Source organism: Budorcas taxicolor, chromosome X (genome assembly GCF_023091745.1).
Source record: "Budorcas taxicolor isolate Tak-1 chromosome X, Takin1.1, whole genome shotgun sequence".
NCBI classification, from domain to species: domain Eukaryota; kingdom Metazoa; phylum Chordata; class Mammalia; order Artiodactyla; family Bovidae; genus Budorcas; species Budorcas taxicolor.
In genome coordinates this window covers 10,371,054-10,391,101 of record NC_068935.1, presented here as the reverse complement: position 1 = coordinate 10,391,101, position 20,048 = coordinate 10,371,054, and the positions used below count along the sequence as shown (strand labels likewise).

Here is a 20,048-nt window from a genome sequence, read left to right as displayed (position 1 = left end):
AAGCAAAGAGAAGATCCTGGAGCAGGGGAGACGAGCGTTTGGCCCAAAGCTGTATGTGGTTCTCTGGAGCATCGTGTGTGGCTATCTAAGAAGGCATGAAGAAGAAATAAAAAAGACTCAAATGCATTAAACAAACTCAGTAAATAAAAGTAGTAGTGTGTTTTTTTAAAACGTACTGCTTTATTCCAGTATAGAGAGGCATGTGACACTGCTCCAATCAACTAGCAAATAAAAATCCTTTCAAAAAATCTTTAAAAATTAGGTGATGGTACTTGAGAAGAAAACTGATTGTGGCTCTTTAATTCTGACCCTGATGATTTTTGGTTCTCTTTCTCTGATGGAGTGGGTCACATAGGTCTAAGTTTAAATAAGGCATCAGGGTGGGATCCATGGTGTTTAGCTCCAAGTGATGGCCCAGCAAGCCCTCTTCTTCAGAAAGAAGCTTTGACACTCTGAGACCTGACAGGACCCTTCATTAATGGAGCCCTTTGTCGATGATGTTGACCCTCTCAGTTTACCTTGAGCCCCTCCTACTGAGTACTAACCAGTACTCAATTTACCACCCAATGGGCCTCAGATAGAACAAGCTCAAGAGAGCAGGGCAATTCCAAGTAGCCTGGAGTTTGGGGGCTCTAAATCTACTTTTGAGGGGAGGTCTGAGGGAGGAGAAGGAAAATTACAATTTAGGAGCCTAGGTGGAAAGGCTGGGAAAGTTATACTAACCTCTCCTCTGCTAGACCTTCATAAAATGCCTCCCTTCTTTGGAAGGAACTGCACAACAGACACTGGGCTTCCCACATGGCGCTAGTGGTGAAGAACTCACCTGCCAATGTAGGAGATGTAAGAGATGTGGGTTCGATCCCTGGGTTGGGAAGATCCCCTGGAGGAAGAAATGGCAACCCACTCCAATATTCTTGCCTGGAGAATCCCATGGACAGAGGAGCCTGGTAGGCTTCAGTCCATGGGGTCACAAAGAGTTGGACATGACTGAGGCAACTTAGCACACACACACAATAGACACTAATGCAAAATCACATTCTAAGGTCATGTGAATAGAACTCTGGATGATTGGCCTTACTGTGCCTGTTAAATATTTTACTCACTCTTTACCTTGCCCATTTCTTAAGAATATGAGGAAATCCTCATGATACCATAGGTGGAAAACACCCATGTGGTCTCTTGAGTGTGGTGGTGGATCCATGAGCCTACACATGTGATAAAATCACATAGAACAAAACACACACGCATACACAAATGAGTAAAAGCAAAATTGGGAAATTCGGAAAAAAAAAATTCTGGATCGTGTCAATGTCAATATCCTGATTGTTATACTATAATTTTTACAAGATGTTACTATTTGGGGAAGCTATCTAAAGGTTACATGAGATCTCTATTATTTCTCACAATTGCATATGAATCTACTATGAACTCAAAATTAAAGTTTTAATTTTTTAAAAAGCCACATTTATAAAAGGAGCTCAGCCATAAAAAATATGTATTTGTATGTGTATGAAAACACACACACAGCACACACCTGTTTACAAAAGGCTGTTTTTGTCTTTCTGTGGGATACCCTTGCCTGGCTGGCCTGACCTGACTTCATGACTGCCCTTGCAGATACCTCTCCTAGACAGCGGATCCAGAATCTTAGCCGCTTTGTGTGGAAGCAGGCAACAGTGGCCAGTGAACTCTGGGAGAAGTTGACAGCCCGCTGCGTGGACCAGCACCGCCACATTGAGCGCACTCTGGAGCAGCTGTTGGAGATCCAAGGGGCAATGGAGGAAATAAATGCATCTCTGACCCAGGCTGAGGGAGTCCGAGCCACTTGGGAGCCCATCGGGGATCTCTTCATTGATTCACTTCCCGAGCATATCCAGGCTCTTAAGGTATGCAGGCCCTCTCTCCTGGCTACCCAGAGATCAGATACTCCATCCAGACCCTGACAGTGTTCCTGATGCTGAGGCTCCATTGTTGCCCTGGACTTTAACAGAGTCTCTCCCAGTTTCTCTGCTGGGTTTGGGGGCTGGTTTAGCTGAGGGCTTCTCTGGTTGGGGAAGGGATTCCCTGGTGACTCAGATAGTAAAGAATCCCCCTGCAATGCAGTAGACCTGGGTTTGATCCCTGGGTTGGGAAGATCCCCTGGAGAAGGGCATGGCAACCCACTCCAGTATCCTTGCCTGAAGAATCACATGGACAGAGGAGCCTGTTGGGTTGCAGTCCTTGGGGTCACAAAGAGTCAGACATGACTGAATGAATAACACACTTAGCTGAGGTCTCCTCTGTCCTCCTGTCTTCTCTTTCCCTGGTGTTTTCTGAGAGAAGAAAAGGAAGTAAGGACAATGCCCACCCCCACCCCTCATACACACACATCTTAGTTTGGTTGCCCTAATATGCAAGCATGGAAGCTGTGCTACTAAAACAAAATCTCTGGGTAAAGAGGAAGGAGTTGGTGTGAATGACTAATGGTTCCTCTTATCTACCTGTTGTGGGACTTGGATCCTGGTTCCATAGCTATTCAAGGAAGAATTCTCCCCCATGAAAGATGGAGTGAAGTTAGTAAATGATCTGGCCCATCAATTGGCCATTTCTGATGTGCACTTGTCAATGGAGAACTCCCGGGCTTTGGAGCAAATCAACATCCGGTGGAAACAGCTACAGGTAAAGGAGAAGCCTAAAGTGAGCCATGGGAGAAAGATTCAGTATAACTAGGCTTGGTGATGGGGGGATTTCTCCAGGCCTTCAGGAAGTAAAGGGGCATTGAAATGGGATTTATGTGGGGAAAAAGTTGTATAAAATTTGGGGCCAGGAAACAAGCTTCTCAACCTCTAAACTGCAGGAAGTAATTAAAATAATCTGAGAGGGGCCTGTCTGCATTTGAGCACTCAGAGTAGACAGGGGCAGATGAAGAGTGACTGTGGCCTGGAGTTAGAGATGCTCTTCTCTGACCTCTGGGAGTGACACGGGAGAACTAAGATTTGGGTGAATGGTGGGAGGATCTGGAACTGGAGAAGAGGCAGCCTTGGAGGGAATTCACAAAGATGGCCGGAGGCACCTGGAAATCCCACCCTGGATATTTGGAATGAGGCCACTGACTTCCTGCATATTCTTTCCATAGGTGTCAGTTGGCGAGAGGCTTAAGCAGCTTCAGGATGCTCACCGGGACTTTGGGCCTGGGTCACAACACTTCCTCTCCTGTATGTGAGACAAGCTGTACTTCACTTTGTAGAACCTCAGACACTTTCCAAGAGTCTACTGTTGTCTGTTGGGGGCCTGGTGGGAGCCCAGTGTACCTTGGCATCTAAGAAGCAGTAGAATAAAGCAGTGTAGGATAGTGGTAAAAGGACAGGCTCTTGAGTCAGAGAGACCTGGATCTGAGTCAGAGCTCCTCAACTTCATAGCTATGCAGGCTTGAAAAAAATAGCTTAATCTTTCTGAACTTCAATTTTCCCATATATTAAAAAGAGGGAGAAATATGATACCTAGCTCATAGAGTTATGGGAATTAAATGACTTTATTGTTCCAAAAATATGTATTGATGGCCTGCTGTGGGCCAGGTACCATTCTAGGCACTGGGGCTACATCAGTGAACAAAACAGAAATTCTTGGACTTGGAGAGCTTACATTCTGCTAGAAGAAGCCAAACCATAAACAAATAAGTGTGTGTGTGTAAAATGTCAATTGGTGACAAGTGTTCCAGGAAAAAGTAAAGCAGGGAAGTTATGGGTTAGGGAGTGCTGGACATAATGGAGGAGGCATTGCAATTTTGAATAGGGTGGTTGCGAATGTTGTCACTGAAATCATGGCAAGTGAGTAGAAACCTCAAAGAGGTGAGGGAATGAGCCATGTAGATATCTGAGGGAAGAGCAGACTGGGCAGAGGAAACAATAACTTCCAGGACCGTAAGGCAGGGGCATGCCTGAGAAACAGCAAGGAGACCAGTATAGAAGTGAGTGAAGAGGAGAGAGAGTGAGAGATCAGAATGCGAGCAGGAAGCCAAAGCATGGAGGGCCTGGAGGGCTATGGTAAGAACTAGGATTTTATTCTGAGTAGAATGAAGAACCCAGGTAGGGGTTTGAGCAGAGGGATGACATGATCCAACTTCTGTTTCAACAGAGTGTTGGGGCCAAGAATAGGAGGAGGGAGACCTGTTAGGGTACATATTGTGATCATCTAAATGATGGTGACCCAATCAGAGTGGAGATGGTGGAAATGTAACTAGATATGAAAATTAGATATGCACACAGAGCATTCAGTAGAGTATCTGGCACATAGTAGGAACTCAATAAATGTTAATGGCAATTCAAACTGTTGCATTATAATGACTGGCATGCAGCTACACCTGCAGAAAGCTCTTGTACTCAGGGAAACTGCAAGGAAGAGATTGACCAGATGACTGAGCCTCTCCTGGAACATCTGGAAGTTAAAAACATGGAACTGAGAGAAGCATCATTTTCCAGAGTTTCTTACCATAGATGAGTAGGCAGTCCTGTTCCCCATTGTCTCATAGGACTGAGAAGCTGGCCATTCTGGGGGAAGGGCTTTGAGTCTCATGAAGAAAGTAGGGTCACTTCATATCCACAGTTGCACAGCAGCTGCTTGCAGCTGAATGGACAAAATGACAGCCTGCTCAGGGGGAAGATTGTCAGGGTGGCCAAGGTCACCTGTTCATGCCCTTGTTGTGCCTCTGGCACATGACGGTATCAGTGACAACCTCTTCTCCATCCCTCACCCTAACATCAGGGAGCGAAGTGTCTTCATTAGAAGTGTTTGCCCCATGCTCAGGTCCTGTTAAGACCTGCAATGAGACTCAGGCATCCCCTTTTGGGCTTAGCTATTTCTTTGGGAGGATAGAACAGGGGAGTAATTAGGGGCCTGAAGAACATTAGTGGCCAGCTTCTTTCTCTTTCTCTTCTCCCTCACCAGCCTCTGTTCAGGTTCCCTGGGAAAGAGCAATTTCACCCAATAAAGTTCCCTACTACATCAAGTGAGTGACCATCTGAATCGGAAACAGGTCAATCACCTGCCCACCCTCTCTCTCTCCTGTCTTTTTTTCTACCTATCCCTTTCACCCCTATCTGTTGGGATTCCTCCATCCAATCCAGTTTTTCTTCTTACTCATCTCAAGAGCTCAATATTCTACCAGGTAAAGGTGAACCCTTGTGCTTTGGGATCTTCAGGGTTCACCCTCAGATCCCGCTGCTCCTTGTATCCAACCTATCACTGACGGATGTGTGCATGTTTGTCTATGGGGTGGGGGGTGATATGGACCCTGGTGCTATTGATGCTTTTATTTATAGCCACCAGGCTCAAACCACATGCTGGGACCATCCCAAGATGACCGAGTTATACCAAACTCTAGGTAAGAATTCAAGGTTCCTGTACAGGGTGGAGATCTATACAGTTGCCTTTGTCCTATAAGAATACAGGGGAATAATATTCCATTGTATGTATGTATACCATATCCTTTTTATTCATTCATCTGCTGATAGACAGATTGTTTTCATGTCTTGGCTATTGTAAATAGTGCTGTGATGAATATAGGAGTACATGTATCTTTTTGAATTAGTGTTTTTATATTCTTTGAGTAAATACTCAGGAGTGGGGATAGCTGGATCATACATACACCCGCACATGCATGCGCACACACATACACGTGGTAGAACACAATCATAAAAATGGATGAAATCTTGCCACTTGTAACAACATGGATAGACTTTCAGGATATTATGCTGAGTGATATAAATCAGATAGAGAAAGACAAATACCATATTATTCCATTCATATGTGAATATAAAAAGAAAATAAATGAACAAACCAAACAAATACATAGATACCAAAAAACAGAGTAGTGGTTACCCGAAAAGAAGGGGTAGGGGAAAGGTAAAATAGGTAAGGGGATTGACTGAATGGTGATAGGTGGAAATAAAATATTGTGTACATGAAACTTATATGATGTTATAAACCAGTGTTGTCTCAATAAGAATAAAAAGAAAGAACACAAAGGAATCCCATCCAACAAGCAGATGAGGGTGGAAGTGAGTCCTTGTCCTTTTTCCAGTGGCTTCCTTCCTTTCCTCTCTGCACCTCCCTCAACAGGAAGCTTTATTCTCCCCCTGAGCGACTTTATCATCACATCAGGGAATTATGCTTATAGATATATGCTATATCTGCTTTGAAAGACATTATCAAGGCTATAATATGAATGTGACTCTCTATGATATGAATATGATGAATATGATTCTCATGTGCCTTATCTTTCACTGCTAAGAGACTCACTATTATGTCGTAGGTTTTACCCATGTTGATGCACGTGACTATAGTTCATTCATTTTTACTGCCATAGAGTGTTCCATTGTATATACCACAGTTTCCTCATCCATCCTACTGTTAATGGACATTTGGGTCATTTCTACTTTAGAGCTAACAAAAACAGTGCTGCTTGGTAAAAAAAATGTAAAACTCACTGCTCTGGAATATATATACAGCTGGCTGGGTTGTAGGATATATGAATGTTCAGTTTTACTAGGAAGTACCAAGTTGTTTTCCAATATGATTGTGTCAGTTTACACTTCCACTAGCAACTCTCATTCATCCACATCTTTGCTGACACTTGCTACTGTCAGACTTTTATTTTTTGTCAATCTGACAGGTGTAATATGATATATTGTTGTGGTCTTAATTTGCATTTCCCTGATCTGAGTGGATCTCTTTCCATTCTTTGCAGCTGATTTGAACAACATTAAGTTCTCAGCTTACCGCACTGCCATGAAGCTACGCCGAGTCCAGAAGGCACTGCGCTGTAAGTCTCCCATCACACTTCCCTTATGGCCTTCATCCTTCCTCATCCATTGGCTGTTTCCCACTCCCATCCCACCTTGGCCAAGGTTGTTGGTCAGCTTTGTGGGGACTCTCCAAAGGCAGGGATATGCTGGCTGTGGACACCTGATCTTTCCCGGGCCCTTCTATTTTCTCCAACCTCCAGACTCGTTTCCAAATTAACCCACAGCTCTCCTCTCCTTTGTCCCTTCTTCCCTGCCCAACACAGACAATCAATCTAGTGTTTTATGGCAAAAAGTATCCAGCAAATGGTTTGGAGCCATTGAAGGCTTGTGTTCTTTCACCATCTTGGGGTTATTGGATGTAGCAGCAGAACGGTTGAAGCAAATGCCAATGGATAGGGGACAACATGGCTGCAGATATAATGCGCCTTCTGTCTCCTCTCCGAGACACTGTCCATCCAGTCTTCCTGGACCAAGTGTATCTGGCTAGGCTGATACCAGCATTTGGGGCAATTAAAAAATCCTCCTAAGGTATGTCACATTCACACAGCCATACATGAGCCTTCATAACCAGTGTCTAGGTTTTTAGAACAAGGTCCATGGACCCACCTATTTGCAGTTGAAATGCATGTAAGGACAGAGAAACTGAAAAAATGGTATGGTATTTGATCCCTGGGAGTTTACCCAAATCCCACCATCTTCTTGAAACTGATGTCAAGGATCATTTGCGTATAGAAACATTTGGAGTTACTTTAGGGGGTCTTCTAATGCTTTCTCCCTACTTGGGTTGTGTGTCTTGGTAAAGGGCAAGCTTATTTCGTACTACAAATGGCTAGTCTGGAGATAGAGTCAGATTTGGTGATGCTGGTGTCTGTATCTCCCCGTCTAGTCCCTGGGCTTCTACTTTGGGCTTTACTTTCTCTTTCTCTCCTTTTCTCCCCAGTGGACCTCGTAACTTTAACCACAGCCCTGGAGATCTTCAATGAGCATGATCTGCAGGCCAGTGAGCATGTGATGGATGTGGTGGAGGTCATTCACTGCCTGACTGCCTTATATGAACGGCTGGAGGAGGAAAGAGGCATCCTGGTCAATGTGCCGCTCTGTGTGGACATGAGTCTCAACTGGCTCCTCAATGTTTTTGATAGGTAAGGCCTTGCTGCCCTGGCAGCCTCCAGGATGAAGTTCCAGTGGGATATCTGGAGTGGACACAGTGGGATGGGTTTGCTCCCCTGGTGGATCTGGACTCGGCTCAGCTTGGGGTATGGGTGGCACCAAGCCCTGCTGGGATCCAGCCCATGAGGGAAATGACCACCAAGATGTTAACCCTTTGCAGATATTCAAGTTCTCAATCTCTTCTTTTAAACCTAGCGGTCGCAGTGGAAAGATGCGGGCATTATCCTTTAAGACTGGCATTGCCTGCCTGTGTGGCACGGAAGTGAAGGAAAAACTGCAGTGTGAGTACAACTCCAAAGTCCGGAAGAGGAGTTGGGTGGAGGGAGGGCTGTGGTGGGAGAGAGAAAGGTGCAAGATAAGCAGAGGTCCAGGCTTATGACTCAGCACAGGGCTACTCAGACTACATTGTAATGCTTCCTGGTACAGGCTATTGGAAAGAATCTACAACAGCCAAAGGCCAAGATGGGTCTAAGGCCTGTTGTCATCCCCACTGTCCCTCCAAGGACCTTGCTTCCTTCTGATCTAGTGTAATTACTTGATGGGGATCTGAGTTGGGATCCTGGGATACCCAGGTCCTGGACTTTCTAGTTCTACTTCCCGATGGACCATCAGGCTTAGCCCTCTCCCAATCTGATGCTCAAACTATGTCACATGTTCTGCTGGAGACTTTCCATGGGATAACATGGGCAGTATGCAATAACCCCATTATCTGGGGGGTGGACAGCATGTAATTCTGCAAGTTTAAACCTCTCTGGTGTACAATATCTTTGTTTTCCCTTCCATCCTCCATCATTTGTACAGCATTTTGCATTTTTCTGCAGCAGCATCATTAGTTGTCAGGTATTTACTGTTCACTGACTACTGTGTTAAATGTGGTGAGTACAAGACCCAGTTAGATGTGGTCCCTGTCTCAAGTGGTTTATAGTCCAGGTGAGGAGACAGAAGTACAGAGAAAGCATTTCTTAGAGTGCTGATTAGAATAACCCGAATGGGAAAGGATATGTGCTATATGAGATCACAGAAGAGTGAGGACAACAATCTAGGAAAGCTTTACAGGGAAGAAGACTTTCCAAAGTACATTTATAGCTATGATGTAATTTATTTCTCCCAACATTCCTTCCAGATGGGATGGACAGTGATGATGTAGGCTTCATCTATAAGTAAGGAAACTTCAGCATAGAGAGATTCATGACCTACCCAGTGTTTCCCAAGCTAGTTAGTAATGGGTCAAGAACTAAACTCCAGGCCGTCTCTGTCTTCTAGTTTTGTTTGTTTTCTGGGCCTTAGGTGAGGCATGAAGCAGAGAGACAAGAAACTCTGGAGGAGGTTTTTTAAAATTGGGTTGGAATAGGGGAGTTCCCACAAGGGCAATGTTCAAATATAAGTCCCATAGGCTGTTCCACAGTCATTTAGAGTGAATTCTTAGATGACCAAATGGGTTGACTTATGTCCTCTTTATAGAGTATCTCTACAGTGTTTCTTTTCATTTGTGTGGATAATTGAGAGATTGCTGCTGTATGAGACTACATGGGCTACACAAACAGGAGGGGATAGGGCAGACCAACCTTGATTCATATTCGGGCACCTTTGAACCCTCAACCCCTTGATCTTGCTTCTTGAGACTCTGTTTTCCCAGCAGTGTATTTGTGTCTGGCACTGCTCTCATGCACAGCTCACTCTCTCTTCACCCTTCCCTCCTCCTCTCTGTGTTCAGAGAGAAAAAAGTGAGACAGACACAAAGAAGGAGAGCATTAGAATGTTCTTAGAGGGCTTCTAGAAGATCGGGGACCTTTAGGTATTCCAGTTTCAAAAGTCATTAGCTAAGTCAGTGCACTCTTACCTTTCCTTCTTTTTCTCCTCTTTCTCTTCACACCATTCCCTGGCCATTTCTGTTGTGGGCTTGGCCATGACTTATGGTGGGGCCAGCAGACCTCTTCAGCCAAGTGGCCAACTCAGGCAGCCAGTGTGACCAACGCCATCTTGGTGTCCTGCTTCATGAGGCCATTCAGGTGCCCCGTCAGCTGGGGGAAGTGGCAGCCTTTGGTGGCAGCAACGTGGAGCCCAGTGTCCGTAGCTGCTTCCGTTTTGTGAGTATGGAGCTAGGGAGGGAGGAAAGGAGGGACGATGAGACAGAGATTGGGAAGAAGGGAGGGAGGACTCAAAGCTGGGCTTCTGTTCTTGTTTTGCTTTGCTTCACATATTTGTTTCAAGTTTTATTGGCATATAGTTGCTTTACAATATTTTGTTAGTTTCAAGTGTACAATAAAATGATTCAGTTATACATATTCAAATACCCATTCTTTTTCAGATTCTTTACCCATACAGGTTATTACAGAGTACTGAGTAGAGTTGCCTGTTCTATAGTACTCAGATGGAAGGGAGTTTGTTGGGCTGGAACAACAGGGCAGAGGGTCCTCTGGGTTTTTAGGATCAGAGTCCGGTGGGAAGGGCATCAGGTCCACTAGGACAGGGTAGAAGGTGGACACCTCTAAAGAACAGGCAAACCCGGCCTTGCTGTTTCTCTTCTTCCCACGAGGGCTGCCATTCTAGGCTCAAGACGCTTTGGGCCTCAGACATCGCCGTTGGGCTTCTTGTTTCCCTAGAGCACTGGGAAGCCAGTCATTGAAGCTTCGCAGTTCCTGGAATGGGTCAACTTGGAGCCCCAGTCCATGGTGTGGCTGGCTGTTCTGCATCGGGTCACCATTGCTGAGCAAGTAAAGCATCAGACCAAGTGCTCTATCTGTAGGCAGTGCCCCATCAAGGGCTTCAGGTAGGGAAAACAATACCTGCTGGAGTGATACTGAGAAAAATAGGCAATGTCACATATAAATCATATATTGCAAAACGATGCATTATGTAGTTATATAATTACAACTAATCCATTGTATATATATATGTATATATATATATATGTTGTTGTATATGGTTGTAATTCTTTCTATTGCATTCTGTTTAATTTTTGAAAAAGAAAAAAAGATGGAATATTTTTTCAGTTATGTTATGAAGTATTCAGACCTAGAAAAATGTATAGATAAGCAAAGTGGGGGTGGAGTGGGACAACAGCCCAGAAAAGGAAGTAATTTGTTCTTTGTTTCCCAGGGAGCATTAAGTAGAACCCAAAACCTCCAGCATCCTGACCTATGAGAACACCTATGTACCAAAAGGTGTGCTGGCAAATGGTTCACAGCCTACTCTCCAGAAAGCAGAAGAGACACCTGATAGAGCATTGGCTAATTTCCATGATATAGATACTACCACGGTGGCCAAAGTCAGGATACCCACAGGAGGTCAGGAAGAGATGCACAGTTGTACACCATTTACAGTCTTTCCACCACAGGGTACAATAGATGTAGACAACCTCCAGAGCATAAATAATAGTGAAACAGGAAGTGATAAGCTTGAGTATTTATTACCTTAGTTTTTAACACTCTTTGCTTAATTGTGAGTTTATATGATTTAATTTTTAAATAATAGCTATAGTTAACAATCAACTTGGAAAATTCCTGAAATGTTAACAACTGGCTCCCATGAGCTGGTATGAGCTGGCTCCCGTACCCCATGGTGGGCACCCATCACCAAGCTGAAGAAATAAACAAGATTTTACAATATATTTGTATATATGTTATATATTTATATATTTTATGTCTACTAATTTATATATTATAAACATTTTATATAATATGCAAAACAATATATTTGAAGTTTCCTTGATGAAATTTCCCTCCTACTCCCACAAAGATAACTACTGTCCTGAATTTGGCTTTCATCATAAAATGCTTGTTCTTATCCCTAGAGGCTCAGCAGTAAAGATATGCCTACCAATACAGGAGATGTGGGTTCGATCCCTGGGTCAGGAAGATCCCCTGGAGAAGGAAATGGCAACCCACTCCAGTATTCTTGCCTGGAAAACCCCACGAACAGAGAAGCCTGGAGGTCTATAGTGCATGGGGTCACAAAAGAGTTGGACACAACTTCTTGACTAAATAACAAAAACCTTTTTAAAGCTCTAGCACATACTCTTTTGACAAGCAGTCTGCTTTCTATAAGTAAATGAGGCACAGAGGTGGTTATGCCACTGGCTGGTGTAGCTCTAGGACAAGATGTCAGACCTCTGACTGCTCTAAGTCTAGGTACTTAACCATGCCATGCTACTAGGTCTGGGCAGTCCAGGAAGGCTTTGGAATTGGATCTGAATGGCTAGTCTGTATTCAGTCATAATAGTTATTATAATAACTTTGAGGAATAACTTTTAGTCAACATGCCCACAGCTGATAGAATCAGTTGTCTTCATAATGAAAGTGTACCTTCTCCAAGGAAGGTGGTCATACCTGTCAAACTGTACCCTTTCAGGCCACCCTTGTTTAGAAGGCCATTTGATATAATGAGCTCTTTACCCCTGTCCCACCCTCCTCTTTATATATTTTTAATTAAAGTATAGTTGATTTACAACATTAAGTATAATTGATTTACAACATTGTATTAATTTTTGCTGTACAGCAAAGTGACTTGGATACATTATATATATATTCAGAATGTATATATACACATATATGTATACATGTGTATATACGCATTCTTTTTAAATATTCTTTTACATTATGGTTTAACACAGGATATTGAATTTAGTTCTCTGTATACAGTGGGACCTTGTTATTTATACCACCCACCCTTTGAAAAAGATGGTGAGGCAATGCTATTTCCCAAACTTCCTGTAACTCTGAGCATGTGATTTCATGGAGATTTATGGTCTCTGGAGTAAGACTAGCCATCTAGTGAGGACTCTGCCACTGCTCTGTGTAGGAGGTTAAATGCCCCATGTACAGGAGGTTATAGTTCCATGCTTCACCCTCTTCTAATTTAGGTGTGAATTTGGATGTTTGGGGGAGGGGAAGGTCACTAGAGTACATTGTATCCTCTTTCCCACCACCTCTCCTCTCCCCAAGGTACCGGAGTCTGAAACAGTTTAACGTGGACATCTGCCAGACCTGCTTCCTGACTGGCAGGGCCAGCAAGGGCAACAAACTTCACTACCCCATCATGGAGTATTACACCCCGGTATGGAGCCTCTGGGCTGGCGGGGAGGGGCCGGCAGCTCTCAGCTTCTGGGTGCTTGATCCATTTTTCCCAGCATTGGCTCACTGTATTGTGCTCTCCATTGGGGAGCATCCTCCATAGAGGCCTGGTAATTGACTGGTTTGAGGGATCCAGGCCTGTTCTTCTAGCAGAGCTTGTTCTTCATCCTCACCTGGGCTGCAACTGGTTGGATCAGCCCAGGACATTCTTGGTCATCTAAAAGGCACTCACTATTCTCCTGCAGAGAAACGTCTAGGAAAAAAATAGAGCAAGGCAGTTCCTGGTGACTAGCCTTTGATCCCTCTAGTTTTTCCTGCTTAGCTTCCTGGATCATTCTTGTTCCCTGGTCTTCACTTGCTACTTTGTCATTGCTTCTATCCCTCTGAATCAAAACCAAAGTTTAAAGTTTGTGCTCAGATTCATTACTCAGTCTCTTGTGGGAAAGGGAGGGAATGCTCTTTACCTGGGTCTCCAAAACTGACTTGGCTTTCATTGAAAACTGGTCCCTTCATAGCCTCCTGAGACCAGGTTGGTCAGAATCCCTGAACTCAAGCCACAGAGTTTCTTCTCTGCTGTGTTCAGGACCCACAGCTCCAGGCTTAGCTTCCTGAGCTGACTCTGCTCCCTAAACTCTTTTATCCCTCTTCCCACAGATAAGACCAAAGTCCCAGGCATATCCCTAGCTCTCCCCACTGCTCTCTTCCATCTCCTCTCCTCATCTCCATAATCCATCTCCATGAGCTGTCATTTCTTCTCTATGTTTTGTTGGCACAGAAACATGTGTGACCCAATGGAAGCAGTGATGTTGCCCTTACATTTTTTCTTTTATTATCATCTAAAAATAAGCATTCGGCTTCCCGGGTGTCACTAGTGGTAATTAACCTGCCTGCCAATACAAGAGATGTAATAGATGCGGGTTCAATCCTTGGGTCAGGAACATCCCCTGGGGGAGGTCATGGGAACCCAGGTCATGGGAACCCAGTATTCTTGCCTGGAGAATTCCATGGACAGAGGAGCCTGGTGGGCTACAGTCCATGGGGTCACAAAGAGTCAGATACAACTGAAGCGACTTACCATGCACTGCAAAAATAAATATTTATTAAAATCATACATGAAAACTGGCTTGAGATGGTAGACTGATAATCCTCTAGCTCCTGCTCATCTTCTGCATCTCTAGAATTTATGTAAAAGATATCTAAAAGTTAACAAATATATGATCATTATGAAAGATTCTAATTTTTAGAGGTGTTTAAAATATAAAACAAAGTCCCCTTTTCTCAGTATGTTCCCCACCCCTCCAGCCCAACTTCCCTGAGGCAACCAGTGTTCATAGTTTGGCACATATCCTTCTAGATCTTTTTCTAAGAGTGAGATGTGATGAAGATAAGTGAGAGTTGATTACCAGTCACGTTCCCTACTCCAGTGGAGCAGCCACACCTCCATAGAAAAGCCCATTAGTGTGAGTCCCCCTGTCTTGTCTCCCCCCAGACCACATCCAGTGAGAACATGAGGGACTTTGCCACTACCTTAAAGAACAAATTCCGCTCAAAGCATTATTTCAGCAAACACCCTCAGCGAGGTTATCTGCCTGTTCAATCAGTGCTGGAGGCTGACTACAGTGAGACGTGAGTACGGGAGGCTGAGCAGGGGCTGCAGGCATCCTCACTGAGCCTAGGGGTATGCTGTGAAGGGGCTGAGTCCTGCGTGGGCTAGGGCAGTGCTCCAGGACAAACCCAACTAGTGACAGCACAATTCAGCTGGGGCTTGACCAGGAGTCTGACCCAAGAAACAGATTTGAATCCAGTCTCTGGATCTTGCTCCCATCAGCTCTTGCCCAGCTCTCTAATTCCAAGGTGGTGACGGGGTGTGTGTGGCTGGGTGGTGGTGATGGGCTGTGTGTGGATGGGTGGTGGTAATGGGGCGTGTGTGGCTGGGTGGTGGTGATGGGGTGGTGTGGCTGGGTGGTGGTGATGGGGTGTGTGTGGATGGGTGGTGGTGACAGGGTGTGTGTGGATGGGTGGTGGTGACGGGGTGGTGTGGATAGGTGGTGGTGAGGAGACAGGCTGCCCAGCTGCGCACTCTTTGGTCTTCTGAGTCTTTGCTGCTTTCCTCCAGGCCAGCTTCTTCCCCGATGTTGCCACACGCTGACACACACTCCCGAATTGAGCATTTTGCCAGCAGGTACCACCACATTTGGGGGAGGAGAATTGTCAGGAGTCCAAGGGGGAAGGGGTTTTCAGTAGGGGCAAGAGAATGGCACCACAGCCAGGGGGATGGGCAGAGTGAGGATAGGCAGCAGCCAGCAAGGCCCAATGTTTGGGGGGAGGGAGAGTTGGGACAGCCCCCCAAAGTCCCTGATTATCCTCTTGTGTGATGAGAGTCCTTGAGATGAAAGCAAGCTTCATATTCTGTGTTCCCTTATGTTCCTGCTCTTTCTTCCCAGGCTTGCTGAGATGGAAAGTCAAAATTGCTCCTTCTTTAATGACAGCCTGTCCCCAGATGACAGCATGTGAGTTTTCACAGCTGCTTATTTGCCAAGAATAGCTCTCCTTGGCCACTATTTGGGAAGGGTATATCCTCAAGGGAAGAGGGATGTGGTGGTTAGGGTCCTTGACACCCTAAGGAAAGAAGGCTGCTTTCTGGGCACAGTGTTTAATGAGGGAAACAGTGTGCCCTCTATCAGATGAAATGGGCAGTGAAGGATGTACTACCTCCCTGCCATCCGTCAAGGTCCCTTTCTGTTGTAAGATCCCATCCTTCTATACCCAACTCTAAGGGAAGAAGAATATGCCCTCATCTAAAGTTTCACGAATAAGCCGTATCTTATGCTCAAAATGCTAATGCCCCATCTTGGGTCACATCAACCCTGGGGAGATATCAGGGGCTTGACTGAAGTGTGGCCAGAGAGATTCCTGGATGCTGTAGCCCAGAGAAGAGACCTGTCATTTCTAGGGAGGTTCCCAGCTTTCTCAGAGGACCTAGGAACTGTCAGTTACATGGATAAATCCAGTTCTGGGACTGGGACTGGGATGGGAAAGCGAAGGAGGATGGGGTGGGGGAACATCACAGAAAGGGAAGTGACTTGCTCATTGTTTCCCAGATCACTACAAGTAGAACCCAGATGCCCCAGCATCCTGGAAGCACTCTCTCCTGTCACCCCCAAGCACGACCCTTGCACCTTTGAACACTTTGATCCCTCTTCCTGCTGTGTGCAACTTAGAGAGGGACTTCCCCAACATGTGTCTTGGGGCTTGAGCTGGGAGCTGAGAACTCACACCCTGAGCTGTTTCCCTGTTCAATGCCCAGCCCTCTTTCCTCTCTCCACACGCACACAGAGATGAGGACCAGTACCTGCTACGGCACTCCAGCCCTGTTACAGACCGGGAGCCGGCCTTCAGACAGCAGGCTCTGCACAGCATGGCCACGGGGAGCAAAGGGGAGCTTGAGAAGATCCTAGCCCACCTAGAGGATGAGAACCGGTGGGTGTGACAATGGCAGAGATCTGTGTGGGTTCTACAGTCACAGCTTAACTCAAGTCCTGGACTTCCACATCCTAACTCTGTGGACTCGAACAAGTGACTTATATTCTGTGATCTTCCATTTCCTCATCTGTAAAATGGGGATGGTGATAATAGTACCTATGTCTGAGAGTTATTTGTGAAGATAGAATGATCAGGCATATAATGTGTTAGCCAGTGTCTGTCTTATTGAAAGGGTTCTAAAATGGCCCTTTCAATAGCTAAAATAAAAGCTAGCTATACTAATAATTGGTCTTCCCTGTTGTAGCTCAGCTGATAAAGAATTCGCCTGCAATGCAGGAGACCCTGGTTCAATTCCTGGATCAGGAAGATCCTCTGGAGAAGGGTTAGAATACCCACTCCAGTATTCTTGGGCTTCTCTGGTGGCTCAGATGGTAAATAATCCACCTGCAACATGGGAGATATGCATTCAATCCGTGGGTCGGGAAGATCCCCTGGAGGAGGGCATGGCACCCCACTCCAGTATTCTTGCCTGGAGAATCCCATGGACAGAGAAGCCTGGTGGGCTACAGTCCATGGGTCACAAAGAGTCAGACATGACTGAACAAATAGACACACACACACACACACACTACTAATAATTATTTGAATCATTTTAAGTCAAGCTGAGTATCTCCAAGTACCCAGGAGATGCTGGCAGACAGAATGCAAACTGAGAATACAGAAGAGATGCCGCTTGTCTCTGCCCTCAAGAAACTTTCAGCTGTTGGAAATGGAAAGAAATCCTTATCACTTAGTGAAAGTGGTGAGAGGAGGATAATATTGCATAGAACATGTGAGGACTGGAAGAGCGAAGATGAAGATGATTACGGGGATGACATTGATCTCCCTAAAGCACAGAGGGCAGCAGGAGTCTGAAGAGCATCTAAGCCTCTTTGCGGGTGTGTCCTAGAATAAATAGCACCCCCTGGAACAGTGCTTCTCAAACATCAGTGTGCATACAGGCCACTTGGGAAGCTTGGTGAAATGCAGGTTCTGATTTGCAGGTCTGGGGTGAGGCCTCAGTTCCTGCTCTTCTAACCTAGAAGTTGCCCATGCTGCTGGCCTAACAGACTGTGTCTGGAGTTGCTAGTCCTTAGAACAGTGCCTGTTCGCAAAGTATCTTTTACTGGTTCAAGACAAGATAAATACATAAATACAGAGTAAGCTTTTAGAAACTTTCATAGCAATTTGACATTGCCATGATATCCAAGCATATAATGAGTGGACTTGTCTCCATTGAATAGGATGTAGACCAGTTTGAGTATTGTTGAACTTTGTGTGGCAAGTGCTGTGTGGCATGACCAATGTACTAGCCATATGCATTCAGACCAAACGCTGATCCTCAATGGATTGAAAAATCCCCCTGGTTTTTCCTTATGGATATTTTGAGAAGTGCTGTGCTAGAGCAGTGGTGGGGAGGCCCTGGGAAGCACCGGAGAGAGAGTGATTCTATTGTTAAAAAAAAAAAAAAAAGTAATATCCCCCAAAGGAGACCATCTCTTTGGAATCTGTTTCCTTGATGACCCAACGTGGGTGTTTAAAGTGGGCCAAAGAGGAGGGTGGCAGAGAGAAGAGGAAAGATGGGTGATCTTTTGTTTATGTCATGTCTTCCCCTGTAATCTAAAAATCTAAAAGTGGAGTAGGTGAGTCAGCGGCTCTCATGCCTCATTTTTTTGCAGAATGTGTTTCTGCCTGGCTTTAAGGTCAGAATTAATCCCCAAAGCAGCCTAGGAACAGCAGAGTGAATGACACATATGCTGGAGAGGAAATGGGTATGGCCATTCAGGCAGGAGCGCAGCTGGAGTGGGCCGGGAACGGGAATGCAAAGGGACTGTTCACACCTGGCTCTGAGCGGACGCTGGGCCCTGGACAGTCAATACCCCATGAGGACGTTCAGCCTCGGCTTCTCCATCCTTGACAGGATTCTCCAGGGAGAGCTGAGGCGCCTGAAGTGGCAGCATGAGGAGGCCACTGAGGTACCCGCCCTGACTGAGGGCTCTGCCGAGGTGGCGCAGGGCCACTGCAATGAGGAGCTGCTGGCTGAGGCCCGGATCCTTCGGCAGCACAAGAGCCGCCTGGAGACGCGCATGCAGATTCTTGAAGACCACAACAAGCAACTGGAGTCCCAGCTGCAGCGCCTAAGGGAGCTGCTCCTACAGGTGGGTCTGGGGCCAGGGGAAGAACCAGAGCAGCCTCTGGGCACGGGAGGGCTGGAAAGACTTTCTAAAGAGCGCTGAGCTGGCAATCAGAAAAGATGGGGTAATGAAGGAGCCACTATATCACAACACTCAGCCAGTTTTCTTGCACTGAGCTTCCACTCCATCCTTCTGTGTTACTCTCAAGTCACCATGGGGCCTCGGGCAGAGGGAGGGCTTTTGGGGGCTCATGTCCCCAACCCCCATTTGAGTCTGGTATTGAAAGAACAAGTTTAAAGAACCATCCAAAAGGTTGATTTTGCTGCTTTGATGTTTGCTGGAAAGAAGCGAATTTGGGCATGCTTGGCGAAAGAAAGATTTTAGCTGTGGACAGATCACTTGTTACTTTTTATCCCTTTCCTCTTTGAGAGGGAGTGTATAGAATGTAGTGTGGTTCGGGAGTTCAACAGCCCTAGAATTGAATATGGTTCTGCCAATTAGTGGCCCTGGATTGTTAGGCAACTTCCTTAGCCTCACTAAGCCCGTTTCCTCATCTGTAAGACAGGGATGAAAATATACCAATTTCATGGAATTGTGGTAAAAATCTAATGAGATAATACATTTATTGAATTTAGCATGATGCCAGAAATATTAGTAAACACTTCATAAGTGTTACCTATTGTTGTCATTATCCATACCAGGGAATACCACACCAGATCTTCCAAGGGATGACCTCTGGATCAATTTCTGGAGGTCTTAACAAATGATATTATGTCATGACCTAAGGATCAGGGGTGCAACTCTATATTTCCAGACAGAATTGGGTTCTAAATAGTTTAATTATAGCTGAAATGACAAGCAAGAGATCTTCTGGGGGCAATGCCATCCTTATAAGAACTGGAAGCCTTTGATACCTGGTGTTGAAGGAAGAAGATGTTTAGTAATTAAATATTCTAAGAAGTTTCCTGAAAGGAGAAGCCACTGACTGGGGCACCATCAAATGTTTCTTCAAGTCCTAGGGTAAAGAGATGGGCATGAGGTCTCTAAGGACCTTTCTAAGCTCAAGAGTCTGTCAAAGTAAGGTCAGGAAGGCAAAGTCACTTAAGTTCTGCCTTACCTCTTGCCAGCCACCTATCGAATCCAATGGCAATGGCTCTGCAGGCTCGTCTCTGGCTTCCTCTCCACAGCAGTCAGAAGGCAGTCACCCCCAAGAGAAAGGACAGACTACTCCAGACACTGAAGCTGCAGGTGAGTTCTCACAACCCCTTCCTCCATGGCTTTGTCTTGCCTCAGGTCTCCTGCCCAAGGTTCTGCTAGGGCTGGGACTGGTTTCTTCTCGTGTCTTTGAGCTTAGGGTCAGGGATGAT

At 45.5% G+C, this 20,048-nt stretch overlaps 1 protein-coding gene across 1 annotated transcript in view; it reads left to right on the top strand.

The window, feature by feature from the left end:
- The window catches only part of DRP2 (dystrophin related protein 2), a 42,354-nt gene that overhangs the window by 22,001 nt on the left and 305 nt on the right, over positions 1 to 20,048 (top strand). Inside the window, exons 6-22 of the mRNA XM_052663108.1 lie at positions 1,618 to 1,886; positions 2,512 to 2,658; positions 3,116 to 3,194; positions 4,924 to 4,984; positions 5,298 to 5,359; positions 6,725 to 6,799; positions 7,723 to 7,924; positions 8,148 to 8,233; positions 9,882 to 10,039; positions 10,556 to 10,722; positions 12,896 to 13,007; positions 14,514 to 14,650; positions 15,141 to 15,206; positions 15,469 to 15,534; positions 16,361 to 16,504; positions 18,468 to 18,705; positions 19,809 to 19,929. Of these exons, the coding sequence (XP_052519068.1) occupies positions 1,618 to 1,886; positions 2,512 to 2,658; positions 3,116 to 3,194; positions 4,924 to 4,984; positions 5,298 to 5,359; positions 6,725 to 6,799; positions 7,723 to 7,924; positions 8,148 to 8,233; positions 9,882 to 10,039; positions 10,556 to 10,722; positions 12,896 to 13,007; positions 14,514 to 14,650; positions 15,141 to 15,206; positions 15,469 to 15,534; positions 16,361 to 16,504; positions 18,468 to 18,705; positions 19,809 to 19,929 (2,190 nt within the window). The remainder of the gene's footprint in view (positions 1 to 1,617; positions 1,887 to 2,511; positions 2,659 to 3,115; positions 3,195 to 4,923; positions 4,985 to 5,297; positions 5,360 to 6,724; positions 6,800 to 7,722; positions 7,925 to 8,147; positions 8,234 to 9,881; positions 10,040 to 10,555; positions 10,723 to 12,895; positions 13,008 to 14,513; positions 14,651 to 15,140; positions 15,207 to 15,468; positions 15,535 to 16,360; positions 16,505 to 18,467; positions 18,706 to 19,808; positions 19,930 to 20,048) is intronic.